We start from the raw sequence: 21,373 nt of genomic DNA, 5'->3' as shown, positions 1-21,373 counted from the left end.
GCGGCGCCGGGGGAGCGGGGCTGCCTGCCGCACTGCCTGACGGGAGGAACAGCCCTCAGCCGGCCATGAAGGGAGGAGCCAAACAAACACGCGAGACATCAACTCTTACGGCAAGCTTTAATATCTAAAAAACCCAGTCCGTTACACACACTGAAAACTGTGGGAAGTGCTCACGGAGACATGAAACTTCCCACTCTCACCATCTTCGCAACCAGTTTCAGAATATAACACATTAAAAAAAATACGGGACATTTTACATTTATCAAACTCCATATAAAGAAGTTTTACATTTAAGAGTATGCAACACTTTATTTTACACCTGTTACCATGTACAGTTTAATAGTGACCTAAAATTAACAGTCGCAGCTGACAAACACCTTGGGCATTTCCCCCCGCATATAAAACTAAATAAAACAATGATCGAATTCTGTAATACACAATCATCCCTGTGCATTACAGTACAAGTGGTGAATTCTAAGAACTCATAACTGGGATTGCAGGTAAAACACTACTAACAGCTCATTTCACAAGCTTATTTCGCTTCCAGCTCTTAATGTGACTGCTGCAATTTAAAAGCAGAACACTCTGGGGAAAAAAACAGCATTTTCTAGATCAGAAATAAAAGCACATCACTTTATTACACCATATGCAAGAACATTTTTAGAGAAAATAAAAAAATGGAACCTGTGACAACACCTGTGACCCGTGGCACCTGTGGCAAGGAATAAAACCACCAGAACATAGGATATTGACACTCAAACATAAATAAAGAGCTCCATTGCTTATTTTTGAAAAACAGAACAACACATTTCAAGTTACAAACTGTATGGGGCAGTAACTGGGTAGTATTAGAGAGAGATGCTACTTGGCATCAGCTTAATTTTCACCTAACCTCTGTGTTATTTCAAGAAGCTTGAAAATCAAGTAAATTACTAATCATATTCTACCTAAGAGAAGAAGAAAAGCAAATTGAAAGCAAAGAATCACAAGTTTCCTCAAAAATTAAATGGTACAATATGGAAACTAAAGCATGTGGTTTTGGTTTTTTTTCTTTCAGCCACACAAGGACTTTTCTGTTTAAATAATTTTTTGAATAGCAGTGTTTCATTTTTACACATATCTCCCTTGGAACAGGGTAGAACTTCAGTTCGTGCGCTTTTAGAAATAAAGGGAGTTCAAAGAACAGTAGTTTAAGCCAAACTTAAATACTTCTGTAGACCAAAAGTCTCTGTTCTCAGTATTCTGAGCAGAAAGGGGCACAATACTGAAACATATACAAGCATGTGCTCTCTTACATGGTGTTGAAAATAAAAAAAGTTTGTTTTCCCTCCTTGCAGATTTTCAGTTTAGGAATAAAGGCACAAATTTCTGGCCTTGATTAGAAAAATCGAAAAGCCAGTAACAGCTCTATTAAAGAGATGTGATTAGGACATGACCATGAAAGACAGGACATAAAATAATCAGAAAAAAACAAGCTACTGACCAGTGTCCTTACAGCCAAATATGAAAACAAAATTCAGCCCTCATCATAATGGTTTTATATTTTAAACATATTTTTGAAAATGTGTCCAAATGGCACTGAAGTTAATCAACATAGTATAGAAACAAAATACCTAACATGACACCTTATCTCACACTAGTGCCTGCTAATTAAGGTTTCTCTCATGTACTTATCTTCGAAGTGACAGGAGATTGTATGTGACATGACAGCCTCTTGTATAGTATCATGACTTGTTGATTAAATATTCACCTAAGCCACATCCGTTAGGAAAAGAAAAAAGACATTAGTAGGAGGAATCACAAGTCACAAAAGTAAAGTGTCTGAAGTAACAATGAAATTGTCTACCATTTGGCCTGCATATCCTGGCTCAGCTTAAGTAATTAGTTTATAGCACATATTTACACGTAACTTCACTGTTCCGACAGGTATTTTTATGTTGTACTACCTACACATGGCATGGATAACTCAGCTATGTTTATCAGCTTTAAAAGTTCTGGCTTAAACAGTAAGAAGATGACTCAAAATCAGTGGATTTCAAGAAGGCAAAGCATCTAACACATTTCAGTTCCAACACTAAGATCAATCAAGAGCAGTGCTTTCCTGAACTGAGGTTAACATACTGCTCCTCTGTGATAGTCTGCTTTTTCTTCACTCAGTATCCTGCTTTCCTGTAGTATCTCAAATTTTCTATAGGTTCTGGTTTTTTATTAAACCTTCTGCAGTGGTACAGCCAAATATCAGAACTTGAATAATAACCTTTTTGACTTCAGTTCCACAGAAAATGCTCTAACAGTTCTGATGACAATTTTATCCTTCAAGAATAATGTTATCACTTCCCAACCATTTCAGACTTACATAATTTAAGTATACATTTACAAATACTTCTCTAAAAGTGACACAGCTAGTACGGTAAGCACCTCCATGCACTCCTACTATCATCATGTAGAAAAAAAAGCACTATAAATCTATGAAAAATGAGGCAGCATTAGCAGAGAATTAACCTAGTTATGGCAAACAATAAATTTTATTCTCAAGAAAACACTTTTGCTTTTATATCTAATGCATTCCAAAGCACAAAGACAATGCATGTGAACATTTAATCTTTCACAAGTTTATTATGAATATGCATGGCATAGTATATGTCTGAACAGCAATAGAGATATTAAGAAAATAGACACTATCTATATCCTCTTAGGAACAAGAAGGCACCACTGATTTGAGGTTGTGTCCATACATCACCAGATTATTTTATTCTCATTTCTAGCTTTCAAGCCAACCTTATTTTCCCATTAACCTATTCAGACCACTATTTTTCTGGTTTTCTCACCACAAACAACACACATTCATAGTAGTATTTCATCATGGAGAGCTCATTCACAGTGTAAGTTGACAGCACAGATTCTTTCTCCACCTGAAAACAACAAAGCAGCAGTTTTCAAGACAGCTTTGTACAGGAACTATACAAGAAAATGCTATATGTTTATTAGATTATGAGGTTCATTTTTTTTTTTTTTTTAAACTTTTATAAGAAGTTTTATAACTTCTTATAAAATTGGAAAAGTAGATAACTTTTAAGATACATAATACTCTGAGAGGTCATTAATATATGCCGTTACATTGAATGAAATTTAGGGTTATTTATTCAAAGCAGTTTGTCTGATTCATAACAATACTGCTTACTGGAAACGACAGCATCTTCTTACCTCTATATGGAATCCATACTGCAGGATAACATTTTTTATATCCTCGTAGCTTAATTCTATGGAAAGCTCATTTCCCAAGTTTTCAAAATGGTAAAGGAGAGGACCTAAAGTACAAAGATACAACAGCAATGGCTATCAAAAAGACAAAGTATGTGTTAAAAATCAAAAGTACATACTGACAATGAAACAAACACTTATATCCAGATTCACATACTCAAAAATATGGAAGGTTCCCTGCCCAGGGCAGAAGGATTGGAACTAGATCATAATTAAGATCCTTTCCAATCCAAGCCATTCTATAAATACTGACAAAAGAACATATTGATGTTACTTGAATATGATTCTTATAATGAAATTCAGAATCAATGCAAAATGGAAACTAATTACTTTAGTTCTTATCCAACAATTTGCAACATTTCCTACCAGATTTTGTTTTCTGTGTCTTAAAATTTCTTCAGTCAATCATCACTGTTGTCTCTACAGCTCAGAATACAAAAGTCTGCCTAGGAGCTCTGCTAGCACTCTGATTAGCTAGGACTGGGAGAGTGACCAACTGACCAGTGACTGACCAATTTTTACTAAGCGTGTTCAATGCCTGTGTCTTGTCTAACATTTCTTCACCATGGAAGAGTCCAAACAAATCTCATTCCCAAAACTCATAACAGAGTACCAATCAGACATTGGAAAAAAAAACAAGAAAGCAAGGATGTATTTTGAAGTTCTATTTTCTTAGCAAAATAGCAATTTTGTCAAAATTGCTACATTTGTCAAAAAAAGCAAACGTTTGATGCATGAATGCAAAACCTGCAACTGGCAAGATTTACTCACCTATTCAAAAATCACAATGTTGACTTGATTGTAACTAGTGAACATCTGAACATATTTTGAACATGTCTGAGATCATTTCCAAACCCTCTATTTTTCTAGCTGTACAGTTTACTGCACAGACACAATTATTCACACACACTTTTCAAATATACCATCAAAAATAAGTCAAAAAGAGCGGCTGGTCACACTTGCCTACATTTATCCATATTCCTCCAGGCTTTAGTATTTTCCATATAGTATCAATATAATCAATAACATTATGTGCAGTATCTATGAAAAAGCAAGTTGCTACACAGTCCCACGTATCTGCACAAAAAGAGCAAAGTATACAGAGATTAGTTTCAACGCTTTTAACCCTGCAGAAGTTCATCATTTAATCCTGGTATTTGTCGATACCCTCAAAATCACCTTCAACTAACAGCAGCTGCAGGCTCATAATTTCATTTGCAAGCAAAGTAAATGAAGTATTTTGATTTACATTAAAAACTGTTAACTTTGGGCTTATCTGACCTGTATTCATGTGTGTGTGTATATATATATACACACAGTACAATTTTATATATACTTACTTGTTCATTAGTGAAACTACTCATACATTACATAAAATTATATATATTATCTACTGTAAAATGTAAAAATTGTAACACATTTTATATAAATGAAGGCCCAAGTGTGCTGTTACTCACCTGTCCTATGAATTTCATTATGACAACTGTTAATAATACAACAGCAAAAATCCCCAGTCATTTTAGGCCTCCCTAGTAAGTATCTATAACAAGTCTGCACAATTAAGTGTAATTTCACAAGTTATGTAGCTTTGAAACATTTTACTCAGTATTTGAATATCTCCCCAGCTGTTTTTAACTAGTCAGTTCAACAAGCAGGAATTTTTGAAGTCTATCTTTTAGAGAATGAGTCTCCCTGTTTTTCTCTAAACAAGTAGTCTTGAAATAGCAAAAGTTTTATGTTCTGTAAATAAAAAGCATTAGAAGTCTTAATTTATGCCAGTCTTGGATATTCTACCATTAAAGATAGACTCTTCAGAAACTAAGCAGCTGTGGGGAAGGCTCCTGCAAGACCTATTAGACAATGAAGTGTTCACATTTCTATAACTAGGAAGAAAAGAAAAACTGATTTGGAGTAAGAAGTAGACCTATTGATACAGCTGGAGAAATATTCTGAGTAAGAGAATCTTGCTACAGCTATTTCTTTATACTTAATACTGGTAGATACACTTCTATTCTCTTTATAATCTATCTGTCCCAAATACTCTGAAACTATGTGAAATTACATGGATAGCCTAGAAGTTTGCATTTACTCACTGCACTCAGAATAAATTTCCTGAAAATCCCCTGCTGTCATAGAGAAGTTTGAACCAGAAGGAAGACTGTGAGGATCAACATCTGGGAAATAAATTGGTCGTATCTGATCAGCAGATCTTCTGTTATTGCTAAATTGATGAATCCAGGGATAAAGCTTACATGAATTAATTTGAGAGCATCTGCAAAATATGAAAACCAGCGAAATTTTTTTCAACTAATTGCTTATCTATAATCTAGAAATATAAGACTCAAAGTTCTTGTAACAGCTCCACAACTTGATCTAGTTCACACCACTTTGGACCACACATAATAATGAGCTGATCAAAAAACTATTTTTCATCTGATACAAAATCACTGCCTTTCTTGGTTTTAGAATTTTCTCTTATGACTTCTTGTAATTTTCTCCAACTTACTTCCCTGCTGAGGAGAAAACACATATGTTTATTTTGTAAGACTAATGAAATGTATGATTTGCTATATTCCATAAAGCTGAGATTTGCTGCATCATCTCTCTTCCTATTAAAAAAATAAACAAAACCCAAGAACAACCAACAAACAAACAAGAACTAGTACCATTAGTTCCATGATTATTTTGGAAATGTTTATCATTCTAGAATTTTCTGGACCATAATCATAGGAGGTTTTAAAGCACAACTAAACAAATGCATTTTTCAGATGCTAACTGAAAAGATGCTTTAAAAATTAAAAATATTAATAAGCACCATTTTGCAAAGCACAATAATGGTCAGCTTAAGTTTGTAATACCTGTATCTTTGCAACCATGCTAAATAAAGATGTCTTTGTAAAACAGGGTTTCTGGATTCTCATGACTGACTAAATCAACTCATATTTTAAAAAGTGATAAAACACATCATTTAAGTATAACCAGAAGCTTTTCCCACCATCCTCTAAAATTGGTTTGTAACTTAAAAATGAAAAAATATTTTCTTTCAAAGACAACAGAGAACGTATCTATTCCATAAAACACAGATCATCAAACATTTCATAAACTGCAAGCAATCTACTAGATTACAGAAAGTGCACTCTTTTGGCTGGTGATTAGAATATATTTGTGATAGTGTTTTAAATAATAATTTTTTACCTTCTCCATGTCTTATGTCTATTTCATTTTATCAGTTAAAAACTAAAATTTGAGCAGCAGTATATAGCATTAAACAACTTTCTTCATACATAAGTATCACACATATGCAGTTGGTTAAAAAAAACCAAACTCAAAACCAAACAAAAAAGCCCCCTAACCACTACAACAGCCATTAATAAGGAAAGATTAAAAAGGAGTTCATGTTCACATCCACTTTGAAACAGTTCCAATTTAATAGAAAATAACAGTCTCTTTTCATACAAGCTTGAAAACTTCCACTTCTAGTTTCAACATTTTCTACTTCAAAGCCAAGTCGGTCAGTCCCTGGCAATTCCATTCTTACAACAAAAGATACATTCTTTTACTCTTGAAAAAAATATACATTCTATTATAAAAATCTAACATATTTACGTGTGACACATTTCATTAGTTTCCATAGGGGTTGGGTATTCACTGTTCAACATTTAGCTGAAAAGACAGTTTTGGAAAAAATGGGTAGGTCAAATCTCACTTCTCACCACTGGTATACAGATAAAAATGTAACTTAACTGTATCCTAAGGCATTCATAGACGTGCAACAAACATGACTAGTAGTCTCCTCCAAGTGTCAAGATTTATCTAAAATTATATTATTTCCAGAAAGTAAATAAGAAAAACACATCATATAAGAATCTTATGCATACATACAAGGGCAAGCAGAATTTCCCACACAAGGACTGAGGCAGCCTTGGAGCCACTATGGCTTAACTAGTCTAGGGTCACTCTATTCTCAAATTAGAGTTTCCTCAAAAGAGTAACAAACTCTAAATAATTTCATCTATTTACAGTGACCACAGTTACACTGTGACACACACTCTACATACCATACCATGCAACTTTATCCACTGTAACAAGTTAAAGTTCATTATTTCAGACATATGGAAGGTTTTTTAAAAATGTGTTAAAATCAGCAAATACCACTTCGCACACAGAAATATTAAGCCAGTGTACCACATCTAGGAGCCTACAGTAGCAACACTTGACATTCAGAACAGTACTCTATCTTCCTAAATATAAACCACTGTCAGAGAAACAAGGTAAAGCTGTAAGCTTTAAAACAGTGAGCATGTATGAGCAAAATCCTCATGCATGTATCAACTAAAAACAAGTATAAATTAAATTGAAACAACTGTTAAAAACTAACTGCCAAATTCTTTTTCCTGACCACTCTTCTTTAAGTATTTTTATTATCTTTAGCTTATATTGATCATTGCTGGTTTTTCCAGTTTCAGAAAAGCAGATGTGCATTTTAGAAGGCTAACCATGAACAGCTACTTAAGACTAAACTTAAAGAATCTTCAAGTCCCTAAAACCTTCCTAACAGACACATCAAGGCCGCAATTACATCTGGCAGAAAAGAATTGCTTGGACTTCAACTAAATTGACTGCTGCTCAGTCTTGCTAGCAGTATTCCATGCTAACAACATAACTGATAACTTGTCCAGCAAAGACAAAAATTACAGCAGTTTCACAACACTCAATTTTGCTATCCAAAATCTCATACTCTTAGCAAGTTTAACGCATATACACCTTTTTGCTAAATAGCCTACATAAACAGGAAACACTTCATGAGCATTAGATGCTAAAATTACTACCATTATTAAAGCATGAATCTTTAGGATAATTTCACATATAGACGAAAACTCTTTATTTAAGGAAGCATGTCATCAGAGAGTAGGGGTGAAGTTAACTAACCTCTGTGACAGCTGACCAGTTCTCTAAGAGATGAGAAATTAATGCTTTTATGCTGCTTTGAATTTCCAAAGCATGGGAGGAACATGGTTTCCTTTTAGTAGCTAAAAGGCATCAGTCAGATCAATTGTAAAACACAACTCCACCACCAAATGAGTCACTTGAGAATAATGCAGGAAAAAAGGAATAAGTGCAACTCCAGTAAACATCTATTATCATCACATGGAGCACTGCTGCCATATGCAAATATGCAGCAGGCATCATGCAATGCTTTCCCCTTGTTGGTTTTGAACAGCAAGTTGTATGAGATGCAAGAGCATTAGAGTGCACTGTGGGCAATCAGTCTATTAGACAGTCTCCAAAACAGTATGGTAATACAGGAACAGAAAAGCAACAGTTTAGGTACTTTCAGCAAAGGTGTATCACTTCAGACTGATGAATGAACAGTCAAATTCTGCCTCTGTGAACTTGGCACAAACCGCCCCTCCTCCCTCCCCCCCAAAAAAAACACCCTCCAGACCTTTTTCCATACTTGCCACCTGCAGCCTTCCCACTCTCTTTCTTAAAAGAAGAGTTGCACGTGGCGCCTTTTTTCTTCTCTAACAAGGTTATTTTGAAAACAGTAATTCCAATTCCAGTGGCAGAATACCAAATACAGAAATGTCATTTTAAGTAAAACCAGTAACATGGTATTTACTACATTTAAATTATCTGAGCATAATAGTGTAATTATAAACTCTTAGCCTCTTGCTCAGCATGCTTTAATGATTGTTTTTCTTGTCAAAAACAGTGCATAAAATTTTAGTATGGAATGTTATACTTTTTTTTTTTTTAAACAGGTCGTCTGTTAATAATCACCACTACTAAATACCATGGATGTATTTACTAGTCCATCCTCAGTAATAGTAAGATTGGTGTCCATTTTACAGAAACAGATATGAAACGAATCATAAAACCTAATAAAATTTTTGCAGAAAATCTGTTGTACAATTTAGAGATTCTAAATTTCACGACTTGAAAGCCATGTTTCCTGTAATTTTAATGACTAAGATACAATACTTCCTTCCCCATTTATCTGTAAGACTTTTTTTCTTTAAAGCATTCTAGAAAGTACGTATGCCTTATAGTACAACTAATAAATCTATTCTTGTGAGATGTATATATTCAGACTTCTCTCATTTATAATTTTGCCTCGCTAGGTTTTATTCAGCAAGTAAAACATAAGCTATATACCTGTTGAGTACAAAGTTAGAAGAAAAGAGCATAAAGAGGCTCCATTCATTTCCTTGGCAAGCATAACCGAGCATAGCTATTTCCCACGCCAATCTACCTAGCCCAGCACCAGGTACCAGGATATTAACTTTGGAGAAATCCCTGCAACAGAACAAAAATAACAGTTAAGTCTTTATCTGATACCCCTTAACACAACCTAGAGGCCCAGCCAAACATTTTTCCCATTATATACTTAAGATACGGTATTATGTTTCCTGTATGACTTCACTTTTAAATAGAAACTGAGCCTGTTCTGATCAGATTTGTTAATTGTACAGTCAAAATAATTCACAGAAATTACTCAAAAGAACATATACAACCCTCATTCAGAATACAGAGCATAACAGCTACACACAATTTTTTTTCCTTAAAAGTTCTACAGTTATCCAGCCAAAAATTTCTGAAGTGAATTGAAGATTATCACATAGCACAATGTGTTTCTCTTTAACCCCCACTGATAATCAGAAAGCATTCTAGACATATTTTTTGTTATCTTGCAAGGAAAAAAAACACAAGTATTTTGACATGAGAAATGAAAACATAAAATTTCCACAATCCGATGAACAATTCACAATGTAAAAACCTTAAAGTAGTGACTGTTTCAGCAGTGGCGGGTTCTTCATATGCTGCTCACTGGTTTCCCCAAAGCACTCTAAGTGACATATCTCCTAAATCAAAGTACACTGCAGCTCTCTAACCATTTCCCCATAAGAAGGCATCAGTAAAAAAAATCCAGCAGTGTTCATTGAAATACTGAGAAAATCTCACCCAAGTGCAGCAACTAACAAATAGAAGTAAGAATCTCAGAATTTGCTCCTCTTTGAGGCAGAAAAGGCAAAACACACATATCCTAACCATCACACTTCCACCACAATGCAAACCTTCACTCATGAAAGAGAAACCACTCCCATGCCAAACTGAAGATACTTAATCTAAAAAGAAATAATTTTTCAGTTTCCAGTCATAAACAAGACTTCAAGAGCTCACGATTCATACACCGAAGTATGAATATTCATACACCTCCCCACATCGTTTTGCATATCACCTTCAGAGACAAAAAACACGTCTACCACGTTATATGCAAGTACATGAAAGAAGCCACAATCAGCAGTAACAAAGGATAAAAGGCACCAAAACACAAAGCCTTTGACTACCTAAAAACTTAGAATGCCAAAAAGGGTTCAAAAGAGTAAGGAGGCTACACAAGCATGAAGATGTTTAAAGGACTTACATAAATCCTAAAAACTGTACATTTCTGAATGCTATTGCCCAAAACCAAAAGGAAACTAAAGGCCACATAATCTAACAAAGCAGCTTTAACAGTTCCTTTTGAATTTTGATTTAATCATCTAGTTAGTGAAATCTCTGAAACAGAGTATTATTCCATTCACTTCCATTCCATTATATGTCCAGGCTCTTTTCCTGACTTAACGAGAAGCTGGAAATCAAGACTTTGTTATTACTTAAGAGCACTCCTATGAAGCAACAGTTCTCATTACCTGTCTTCTACAGGGGAAACCAGAAGAAAGCTGGCACAAAGTCCTACTGAAAAAAAAATACTTCAGGAGAAAACTACATGCTCAATACAAAATTTTTGAAAATAGGCACCAGGAGAAAGAAGAAAATGTGCCTTCTGGTAGAAGCAAGAAAAGCTTCTATCTTACAGATTTTCCTGTTCATAATGGTACACTGTCATTCCAAATAGATTTTATAACCTAATCTATTTCTCCATGTCCTTACAATTTCACTTTATTTATGAAATACTTTGACTAGCTCTATACAGATTTTAGCACCTCCCAGTGGACACTTTTATAACAAATGGAATGATAAACGATAAACCACTTTCAGGATTACAACACACTGATTAGAAGAAAAATCTTTTCTTAAAGCATCCTGGTAGCTAATAGATATGGAAGTATTATTCACATTTTGAAATCTGCACCTTTATGCACCCTGAAACAAGATAAAACCTCTAACAGTCAAATGAGTTGATTTTAAATTGCCTGTAGTTGTCTTACATCTTTTCATTCACAATATAAAGTTTTTGTATTTCTAAACTAATTTTACCAATTCTCTCTGAGAAAACTTTTCTATTCTCCTTTTCTGTGCAGACTTAACTACACCTTTGTTTGCACCTTTATTAAGGGATTGAAGTCTGAAAATTTGTTAGCAATTTAATTTCTACTCTTCATTATCAGTTGCTGGAGAATGCTCCTGGCCACCAAATTCATTTCAGCAACCAAGCACAGCTAATAAAATACAACAGAACCAAATCTCAGTCCACTAACACTAACCTCCCAAAAGCATATTTTTGAATTCATAGTCCAAGAAATTATTTATGTGGCAAATATACTGCATAACAAGTACTGACTGTTGAGTGTCCCCGAATTAGAAAAAAAAAGTCTAACACACTTTTTCAAGATTTAGAAAGGAACTGCTTGTGACAAACTGTTAATGAGTTACATTGAATTTTGAATCCTCATAATAGCTAAAAAACTTTAATTGCAAAGAAACTGCTTTTTTAATGGCTGTGGTTCTCCAATAGGCTGGAAAAACATGTTTTCTTTGGTGGTTATGTGATTACAGCAATTACAAAGCTAACTAAAAAAAAATACAATCACCAACTGTAGTAACATCATAAACCAAAGTGATCCACAATGAAAACTCGCCTTGAACCAGCCAGCAATGAAAGGATTTCTGTGGCACACATCTAGCACTGGTCAGGAACATAAATGAGTATCCAACAAGTACCCATTGAATAGCTGTGGGCCAAGAGGGAAGTAGCATCAGCCTATTAATCTGACAGGTGTGGGGAAAGGTGCTGGTCAAGCAGCAGAGAAGACGGCTGCATGGTACAATTCAGCTCAACTACTGAAACTGCAAGTCTCTTAAAATGGAGAAATATCAGAAACAAATCTGTCATGCCCTTTTTACACTGCATGTTTCAGTGTGATATATTTTCAGCTTTTAGAAGACTGTTGATATTAATGAAGATTTTAACTTTTTTAAAAGTTTTTTTAAAAGGGGGAAATTAAACATGATAAAAATGGAGGCTTACTTCATGTCTACTGTGTTGTAATAAGAAGTAATGGTGTTAAAGGAGTAATTATGCTCAGCAAAAGAAAAATGTGAGTGTCTAATCAAACACAAACCTCATTTTCATAAACTAAACACTACAGTTTGATTTACCAAATGAAGTAACAAACACGTATCTCACAATGAGATGGACTTCTGATCAGTGGAAATATCACCATAGGAACACAGTGTGGGACTCCTTTCCTAGTGTTTACAAGGTCTGTAAATTTAGATTGTAAACAGATCAAATTCTTAGTACCCCACATTTTGTTATTTTTCTTCAATCATATTATTAGTAATTTGTTTTTAAAGACAAATGCTAAACAGCACAATCATTTGAAAAGCAATTCTTCTCTGAACTTGGCAGGTGAGTTTTATATACTTTCATTTAAAGACCTGCAAAGCACTCAGTGATGAAATAATACTTCCTCTTAATATTTCCTCTTAAATCCAGAGTTTAAAGCGAAGTTTAGGCTAAGAACAAAGACCTGCAAGAACAGATGTATTTCATATAAAGTGTAATAAAATTCAAATAAAGCAGAAATTTCAACTCCACTATAAATGTGACTGAGCACACTCAAATAGTACAGTCAAACAGTATAGTCAAATAGTACAGTTTTCATATAGAAAAAATAAAGCTGTTTTTCATATTAAAAGGAAACTAAGCTCTGGTGATTTCTTTTGGGCTGTTCTGTCAGCACCCTGGAAAATACATTTGATTGCTGGACAGCACGACACAGATGAATTTCAAGCTATAGTTCATTTTAGAGGGCTAGTTTATGAGAAAACTGGAAAAATACCTAAGTATATTGGTTTTAGCCATGGAATGATAATTAACAAGAAAGTTAATTATTTAATAGATTTCTTCTGGACAAGAAGCTGATGATTGTTTCACCTAAGAAGGAAGAGCAACACTAGAAGTGAAAAGAAACCAAGACTACTGAAAAAAGGGGAATAAAAAAAAATTGAGTATGCTTATTTAGATTTTCAATTTGATACTTCCCCATAAAAAGGCTTCAATAAATACACTGTAAAGAAATAAAAATGTATCTACATTTTACTGTTTTCTCCTACAGCAAGTAGGTTCGTTCTAATCCAAGAAATCCAAGACATTTAAATATTAGAGCTCCTGCAAGCTGAAACATGAACTGCAATATTAATAATGCAAGGAATCCATCAGCTCCTCAGGAAAACCCGATCTCATGGGATTTACTTAAAACTGCTTTGTTGACTCTGCTAACAGATTCTGTGTTAAGGTGCCAAGCAGAAAGAGGCAGGAACAGCTTTTTGCCACTTAATTTATTTTTAGATGACAGCCTAATCAGAAGACTAGACTGAAACACATGCTAACACATGGTAAGTAGCATCTATTAAATAACTATTCTGATTTACAGCTGCTTTCAACCACTGCTTGTACTACTTTCCAAAGAGCAAGCATATAGAACACTTCACTGCTTTTCCTGCTGTTTACATACCAACTGAACCCACAGGTGTCAATCTGGCAAACTGCAATGCTGTAAGGTGTGCATGCACAGACTGAAATATACTTGACTAGTTTCAAAAATTTAAACTCCATTTTCACATGATTCCAATGCATGGAATTAATAATGTCAACAAATGATGTTAACTAGAAACTGAATGGAGTTCTACTGAGTTTTACGAATTTGATGAGCACTGCAATTTTTCTACTAAGTAAAAGGCATCTGGCACTGACAGTTTCAAATTTAAAATATGTATCACTTTCAACACAAAAATACATTTAGAAAAAGTTGTTCTCATCACCCAGGGCAGTTTTTCTCCAGCACTTTCATTTCATTTTCAAACTCTACAGCAATGCAAAGCTGAGGTTCATGTACAGGCCATAGTCAGTCCTCGCCCACTATAAATGACAGAGTAACTCACCGTGGTCAGTTCAGGCCCTGTAAATCCCTTCAAACTGAAACAACTTCTCCTCCCCAAAATCACTGAAGAATATGCTGAGCTAGAACAGACCTGTCAGGGTAAGAGTCCAGCTCCTGGCCCTATGTAGGACGTTCCAAGAGTCACACCATGTGCCTAAAAATATTGTCCAGAAATCAGACAGGCTTGGTGCTGTGATCATCTCCCTGAAGAGCCTTTTCCAGTGCTCAACCATCCTCTTGGTGAAGAATCTTTTCCTGGTACCTAACCTAAACCTCCCCTGACTCAGCTGCATGCCATTCCCTGGTCCTGTCATTGGAGAGTGAAGAGTTTGTATAAAATTTCTATCAAACACCCAGACTGACCAGCTAGCAAACCCAGCTAGGGAAGTTACTTCTCGCACAAGGGTGAAGTGGCACTGCCAATTAAGCTCGATAGTACGTGACTCTGCTTCTTACCTAAAAAGTGAAGTACACCTAAGCAGTACAGCCTTTGGTCTCTGGGAAAAATGAGTGAGCTCACACAGCAGCTAACAATATGTAAGCAGAGAAAAGGTTCTACTTAAATGCTACAGCAGCACCACAATGATATGTTATACACATTCCAGAAATTAAAAAATGCTGTTTGACCAACTCCAACTTGTGGCAAAGATGTTTGATCTGTACAGCAATGTACTGAGATTACAGCAGAGACAAAATAAAACTCAAATTGTACTTCAGAGCCACCACAATAGGAATCAATGTTCTGCCACAATAGTTTTGTCTGACAACTACCACAAGAATTCCCTGTAAAGAAGCACAAAGCTCTCAACTTCAGATTTACCCCATCTGTTACCACATGTTGCCTCCTAATATCAACTGAAGGTTTTGAAATAGAGTTCATGGATGACAAATGTAAAAGTCACGATTTTTCAAGCCTCAGTCATGAATCTCTTTAGATCTGACATAAACTACCTCTTCCATAACCAAAACCCATTAGCAGCTAGCATACAAGAGAAAAAGTTGAATTGCTACTTTGGAGCAATTGCAAAACTAACTGTGAGTTCTCCCATAGATCTACTATCAGAGGTATACATGCAGTATTTAATCAATTTTTTATCTTACATAGGGCACTATTAGCGCTAGAAAAATTGCAGAAAGTTCACTTGCAAATAAAACATTTTTAAAGGTGTATGTATCTTTAGGTAAGTCAGTTCAAGACAAAATATAAACCATCTACACCCCACATTCTTCCACTACAGTCTTTACTAGTGAAACTAAACAATGGCTGGTGGAAGACTCTAAAATGCACTTTAAGATGATGGGGTTGATTAATTAGTAAGAACCAATAAACATGGAATTCTTACAGCACTACAACCTTGTAAGACTTTACCAGTATGCCTCTACCTAAACTACCTAAAACCCCTGCATCAATGACTAGTTTGGCACTGTAAATAAGCTAATATTTACAAAATGACCCTCGCATGTGCAACTAAGCTTTTTTAGGAATTGTCTTAGAACAGCTGTCTGAAACCAAGGTTATACTTTATTATTTCAGAATAAATTCTTACTGCAATTAAGCTCAACTGCACTAGAGGTTAAGTCTGCCTCCTTCCTTCCACAACGAAGAACAAAAGCCTTACTTCCTGCTGTCATGGAGTCCTTCCTTTCACCTGCAGCAGACACATTCTGAGAATCTGCTTACCTGCAAACCTTACCTCACTCAGCACAACTGAGTTTCTGAAGTCTCTTACTTGAAAGATTTACATATATTGTAACACCCAGTGGCAGAACAACAACAAAAAAATTATTACTGGTTTACCTGGTATTACTTTGTGAAGCTTATGAATATACTCTTTTCCAACATCTTGTATTAGAAATAAAAACTTTCTTGATTGAAAAATAAATTCCACTGAGTTCATAAAAAATTCTCTACTTTTGAAACAAAGCTTTTCATTACTCCATAAACTCTGTCTTAGATTTGTGCAACACTGTAAGTCCATATAAATATAAGTTTTAAGACACTATACCATCTTTCTTTTGGAAAGTTCTTTATAATTTCACTAATAATTGGCTGGTAGCAGGAATCCCTCTCAGACTTTCCCTCTTCACTCCAGTCTCTCACAAATTGTTTCAATGTGGACTTTAATTTATCCATGTCAAATGTTGAAGCTGGTGTAATCTTCCCGCTTCCCTGAATAAAGTGGAGAGAGAAAAAAAAAAAGTTAATGGAAAACATACCAAGTATCTGGAGTCTTGTGGGGGAGGGAGAAGGAGGAGAAGCAAATCATGAAGAGAAAAAAAAGCCATGCTACAAGAACTGGTGGGAGTATCAGCTGACAAAGCACTTCCCTTTCACTCCTGGGACCCAGGCTTAAATCCACCTTAATATCCTAAACAAACTGAGTTTGCTGGCCCCTCTTTGGCGTTCAAAAGTTTACTTTCCACATCAAAAAAAGATACACAGCAAAGCACAAATGGTAGTCCTTATTCATGAAAGGATCAGGGCATACCCAGTGCAAAGGCTGAACTGCTTACCCTGAAAAATGGATCCCTTTAGATATACTGATTAAGGCAAAACTGAGAAGCTTACACTACAGCTGCCCATTATTGTATCTTGCCTGTATCCAAGGAGGACTTCAGTTTCCATCTCTCTCAGTCCTTTAAGTCTTGGTGTCATTTTTTTGATAGAAAGTAGATCAAGTAGTAAAAAAGTGTTTACAAATAACAGCATTAAAAATACTTACAATCTAGAATTGCAACCAATTGACAATGTTGTAACATATAAGAACCTACCGTAAGACACACAATATTATTTATATTCTATATAGTTAACAGAAAAAAATAATTTTAAAATGTAACCAGGGTAAAGCTAAACTCTGGAGTGAAAACAATGATTTGCCAGATTCACAGTTAGTTTTTCACAATGATTCGCCAGATTCAGTTAGTTTTCGTAAGTGTAACTAACAGAACTAACAAACAGGTTCATTAAGCATCAGCTCTGCAAAATGTGAAAGACAAGAGCGAGAAAAGTGTGAGCAAACAGGAAACAATAAAACAAGGAAGGCAAAAGAAAAGAAAATTGGAGGTTTGAGGTATTAAAAACAAATGTAGAAAATCCCAAAGCATACAGAATTTAATTTTGGAGCAAGAAAAAAGTCCATTTTTAACATACATCTTCTCCATATTCCTTATTTTCAAACATATGAACACAGTCATTCACAATGGTTTGTAGTATTTCTTGATTATGATCAATGCACTTCCGAATCTTGTCAAGGTGAGGAAGAAATTGAGGAAGAAGACTCTGTTGGTTAGCTGGGAGAGACTTAAACTGTCTCTCTGTTCTGTTCACTCGTTCATGCATATTCGTTCTAAAAAGCAAAAGTTTTAAATATTCAGAAGCAATATACACACAGGTAAATAATTCACTCTAAGCTGTTCCAATTACAATTATTAATTTTGTTTTATACAAAGAAAGTGACCAGACTTTGTAGTTCCTTACAAGAAAACAAGTTTTCTAGAACTTTTTAAGCAAATTTTTTTTTTTAACCTCTAGTTCTACATTACCACTCTATGCTAATACATTCCAGTTTAAGAGGACTCTTCTCTCCTCCTTTCCGTTTCATCATCAGCCACTCATTTCCAGAGCAGGTGATCACTACCTTGACACATGGATCTATGAAATTTAACAACCATCCATCTCCCAGGTTTGTTTCACAAATCCAATTTAAATTGAATTAATGTGAATGCAATGGTAAACTTCAGTTACAGAAACAACAAGATGTGGTGTGGGAATTAGGATCCTCAAAATCTATTGTTTTCAGGAGAACTGTAAAAGTCTCAGCTGGGCTATACCAGAGTTCTGGCAGCCACATGAAGATACTAAGCTACCTTTTTTCAACAACATATTCCCCGTAAGTACTGTGAACATGATCATGTGACTGATTCAAGCTAAAAATAATTTTCCACTCCTCCAGGATAAAAGTTTCGTAACAATGGTGACTCTTCCTAGATTTTGCTAGATTTGATTGCTGTCAAAACTGACTGAAATACAATTGCTATATAAAAGCACAGTCATGATGACTCTAGAGAGAATTCAGTAAGAGATACTGACCCTTTTGACCACCAAATAATTTCAGGTGTTCAGAAGTTTCCTAAGCCTTGTGTCAATACACAGCAGCACAAAACTGAAAAAACTAGCCATTATGAGAGACAGCTGCAATTGCTGGCATTTTAGTTACAACTTCATTCTGGAAATTTGAACAGGTAATACCTCATTCATGTGTTACTGAGAAGGGCTTGTTCACTGCAACAGCTACACTGGTTTAAAATTACATTCAAGGACAAGAAAAAGAAAATAAACATGAGAAAACATAAACTGATGCTTTACAGAAAGTACAACAGCTTAGCTCAACATCTTCCTGGAAAGGTTTATCTGCAAAAAACCTTTGAACCTCACTCTTCACCCTTTTATGCCAAATTACAACCATCTAGCAGAACAAGTAATTCACTGAAATCAGAAAAACTACAAATTATGAAGTTACCTCTGTTTATGTTTAGAAGACAAGAACAAGACCTGGACTCATCTGAAAATGTGTCACTGTCTTAATCATAGAGATGTTTCCAAGTTAACTGAAAATATCTGTATAAGCAAACAAAAATTCCATTTATTAAGTTTCGAGATATGAAATTTCATCTAAATTTTGAATTATTTCTTTAAGACAGAGGTAATTTCAGTGAATTTCTGTACTGGAAATTTGAGTCACATCCTTTTCTTTTTACTGAAACAAGCGTTCAAAAGCAACCCAAAGCTACAGCTCAACAGAAGTCTGAGAAAGATATTCCCAGCTTCTAAGGCCTGAGGTTACGATTACATCACTAATATAAATAAATTATAAGTCGGAACTGCAGTAGTAGCAACTGGTATTAGATACTGTTAACTAACTAGGTCTTTGCTATGTGCAACTGAATTAGAGACTTTACATTGGAAGAGACATCGAAGACTCACTCTGACCAACCTCCTGCTCAAACACTTGTCCTGGAAGACAAATTAAACTTACACGGAAGAACTTCAAGCAGAAGAAATTATGTAGGTATCACCCACTCCTACCAAGAACCTCACTACCATGTACATATTATGCTTGTGCTACATTGACAACGGTCTAGCACTTAGTGATGAGCCACGTGATGGAGCTTCATTAGCTGAAGTACAAACCTGCCTTCCAAACCTAGAAACAGGAAACGGTTTACCAAAATACTGATGAGGACTGGACTTTTCCAGCCAGGCTCCATTACCTTGCAATGCGAGTAACTTGCTTCCTCGTCTACTAAACGGATTCAGTCCTAAAACCAGACGTCCACACCACCGCTAGCTCATTCCCATGGAGCCAGCAAATCCTCTTCTGATCCAACAGATGTAATAAAAAACGTCATCCGCTACCCTTAGCAATAGTTCTTACCTCTTCTAAAATGTAAAATGTCTTTCAAAAATTTCCACCCATAATCGAAACACCATTTTGTACTTCTTTGCCAGCAGGAGACACTATTGTTTTGAAGGCTTTACAGTGTCTTAAGAGGATTCTATCTCCTAAAAGACCTCAAGACACTCTTTTCAGGCTTGATGCTTTCTTTTACTGTCTCTAACTAGAAGGCAACAAGGCGCCTTTGCGCGTTTCCCGAAAGGAAAGGGGTGCAGACGCCCCTTCCCGACTCGGGGCTCTGCGCGGTGCTGCGCACGGAGCGCAGACCGGGAGGCGCCGCTCGCAGAGCGCCCGGCTCCGGGGGCGCCGCGAACCCTGCGGAGGCCGCTCGGCGAGCGGAGGGACCCCCGCAGGGCCCCACGCCCAGGGGACAGGCCTTAATTACCCGTAATATCGGAAAGCGTTGATGATCCTCCGAAAGTGTTCCCGTTCCAGACGTTCCTCCTCCTCCACCGCCCTGGCCGACGCCGTCGTCAGCGCCCTGGGTTCTAGAGGCTGCCGCCTCCGCCGCTCGTCGCTCAGCGGTGCCGCCCGCTCCGTCTCGGCCTCCGCGCCCATTCCGCTCGCGCTCTCTCCCGGCCACGGCAGCTGCTCCCGCTCCTCCTCGCGGCCTCGCCGCAGCCCCCTGCGCATCACCTTGGCGGGCGGCTCCCTCTCGCCCTGGGGACGAGGCCTTGGCAGCGGCGCTTTACGGGACACGGCGCACGTGGCCGACATACCCCGCGCCCTCCTGCGCCCGCGGGCACCGCCGACGCGCACGCGCACCGCCACCCTTCCGGCCCCGCGCAGGAGGGTATCGCGAGAGAGGGCGGGGCCAGGGTCAGGCACGCGACCCCGGCAGACGGGGACCCTGATTCCCGAGCCGGTGGCACAGGGATGGGGATCCCGCGTTCCCGAGCCGGTGGCACAGGGATGGGGATCCCGCGTTCCCGAGCCGGTGGCACAGGGATGGGGACCGGAGCCTGGCACAGCGCTCCCGAGCCGGCTGGTGTCGCAGGGGACACTGCCCGTGGCGTGGTGCCTGTCCCCGCTGTGTGAAGCGGCACGGCGGGGCTCCCCGATGGAGACCTCAAGCGTACCGAGGGAGGATGCCCAGCCGCCGGGCCCCTCGGGGGTACCCAGGCACAGGAAGGACCGGCTCGGCTCTCAAACCCCGACCTTCCGCCCGGCTGCCGGCTCCGGGCTGGAGTCAGGTACACGTCCAGCCCCGTTGGCCAGGCAGCGAGGTCACTGAGCTGATAAGAGGCACTACTTCACACTCTGCGACAAACCGAAGATGGGTGATGTTTCCTGGGAGGGTGGGCAAGGACCAACTATGGGGAGGGAAAAGCAAGGTGTCTAACCATACATGAGTCGCTAAATACTAGATTTCCCCCCACAACAGACTTTGGCCTGGATGATAGGCATATCCTCCTACACCTGACCAAACTTGTTTGATCAGGTGCAGACACCACATCATGCAGCAAGCCACACCTTATATCT

The 21,373-nt window shown here is 37.3% G+C and overlaps 1 protein-coding gene across 3 annotated transcripts; it reads right to left on the bottom strand.

Moving 5' to 3' along the window:
- Positions 1-98: 98 nt before the first annotated feature.
- Positions 99-20,650, bottom strand: CARNMT1 (carnosine N-methyltransferase 1). 3 transcript variants are annotated; one of them, XR_015772385.1, is made up of 8 exons: positions 20,277-20,650; positions 17,587-17,782; positions 16,442-16,605; positions 9,421-9,561; positions 5,355-5,533; positions 4,229-4,338; positions 3,205-3,308; positions 99-2,912 (listed from the first exon to the last, which is right to left on the bottom strand). XR_015772385.1 is itself a non-coding variant. In XM_005530368.3 (8 exons), exons 1-8 carry the CDS (start codon positions 20,606-20,608, stop codon positions 2,808-2,810), a joined length of 1,335 nt encoding a protein of 444 aa, XP_005530425.1. In that variant the 5' UTR covers positions 20,609-20,650; the 3' UTR covers positions 99-2,807. The 3 variants fall into 3 exon arrangements, 2 of the variants coding, with proteins under 2 accessions (XP_005530425.1, XP_087910225.1); XM_005530368.3 differs by having other exon boundaries at positions 4,225-4,338; XM_088054099.1 differs by lacking the exon at positions 4,229-4,338.
- Between the last annotated feature and the right edge of the window lie 723 nt (positions 20,651-21,373).

This window comes from Pseudopodoces humilis, chromosome 4 (assembly GCF_049639895.1).
Source record: "Pseudopodoces humilis isolate 2021_Gansu_Grassland_sample_001 chromosome 4, ASM4963989v1, whole genome shotgun sequence".
Lineage (NCBI taxonomy): Eukaryota > Metazoa > Chordata > Aves > Passeriformes > Paridae > Pseudopodoces > Pseudopodoces humilis.
The sequence above is the reverse complement of the archived record's forward strand: the minus strand, read 5'-3'. Positions and strand labels throughout refer to the sequence as shown.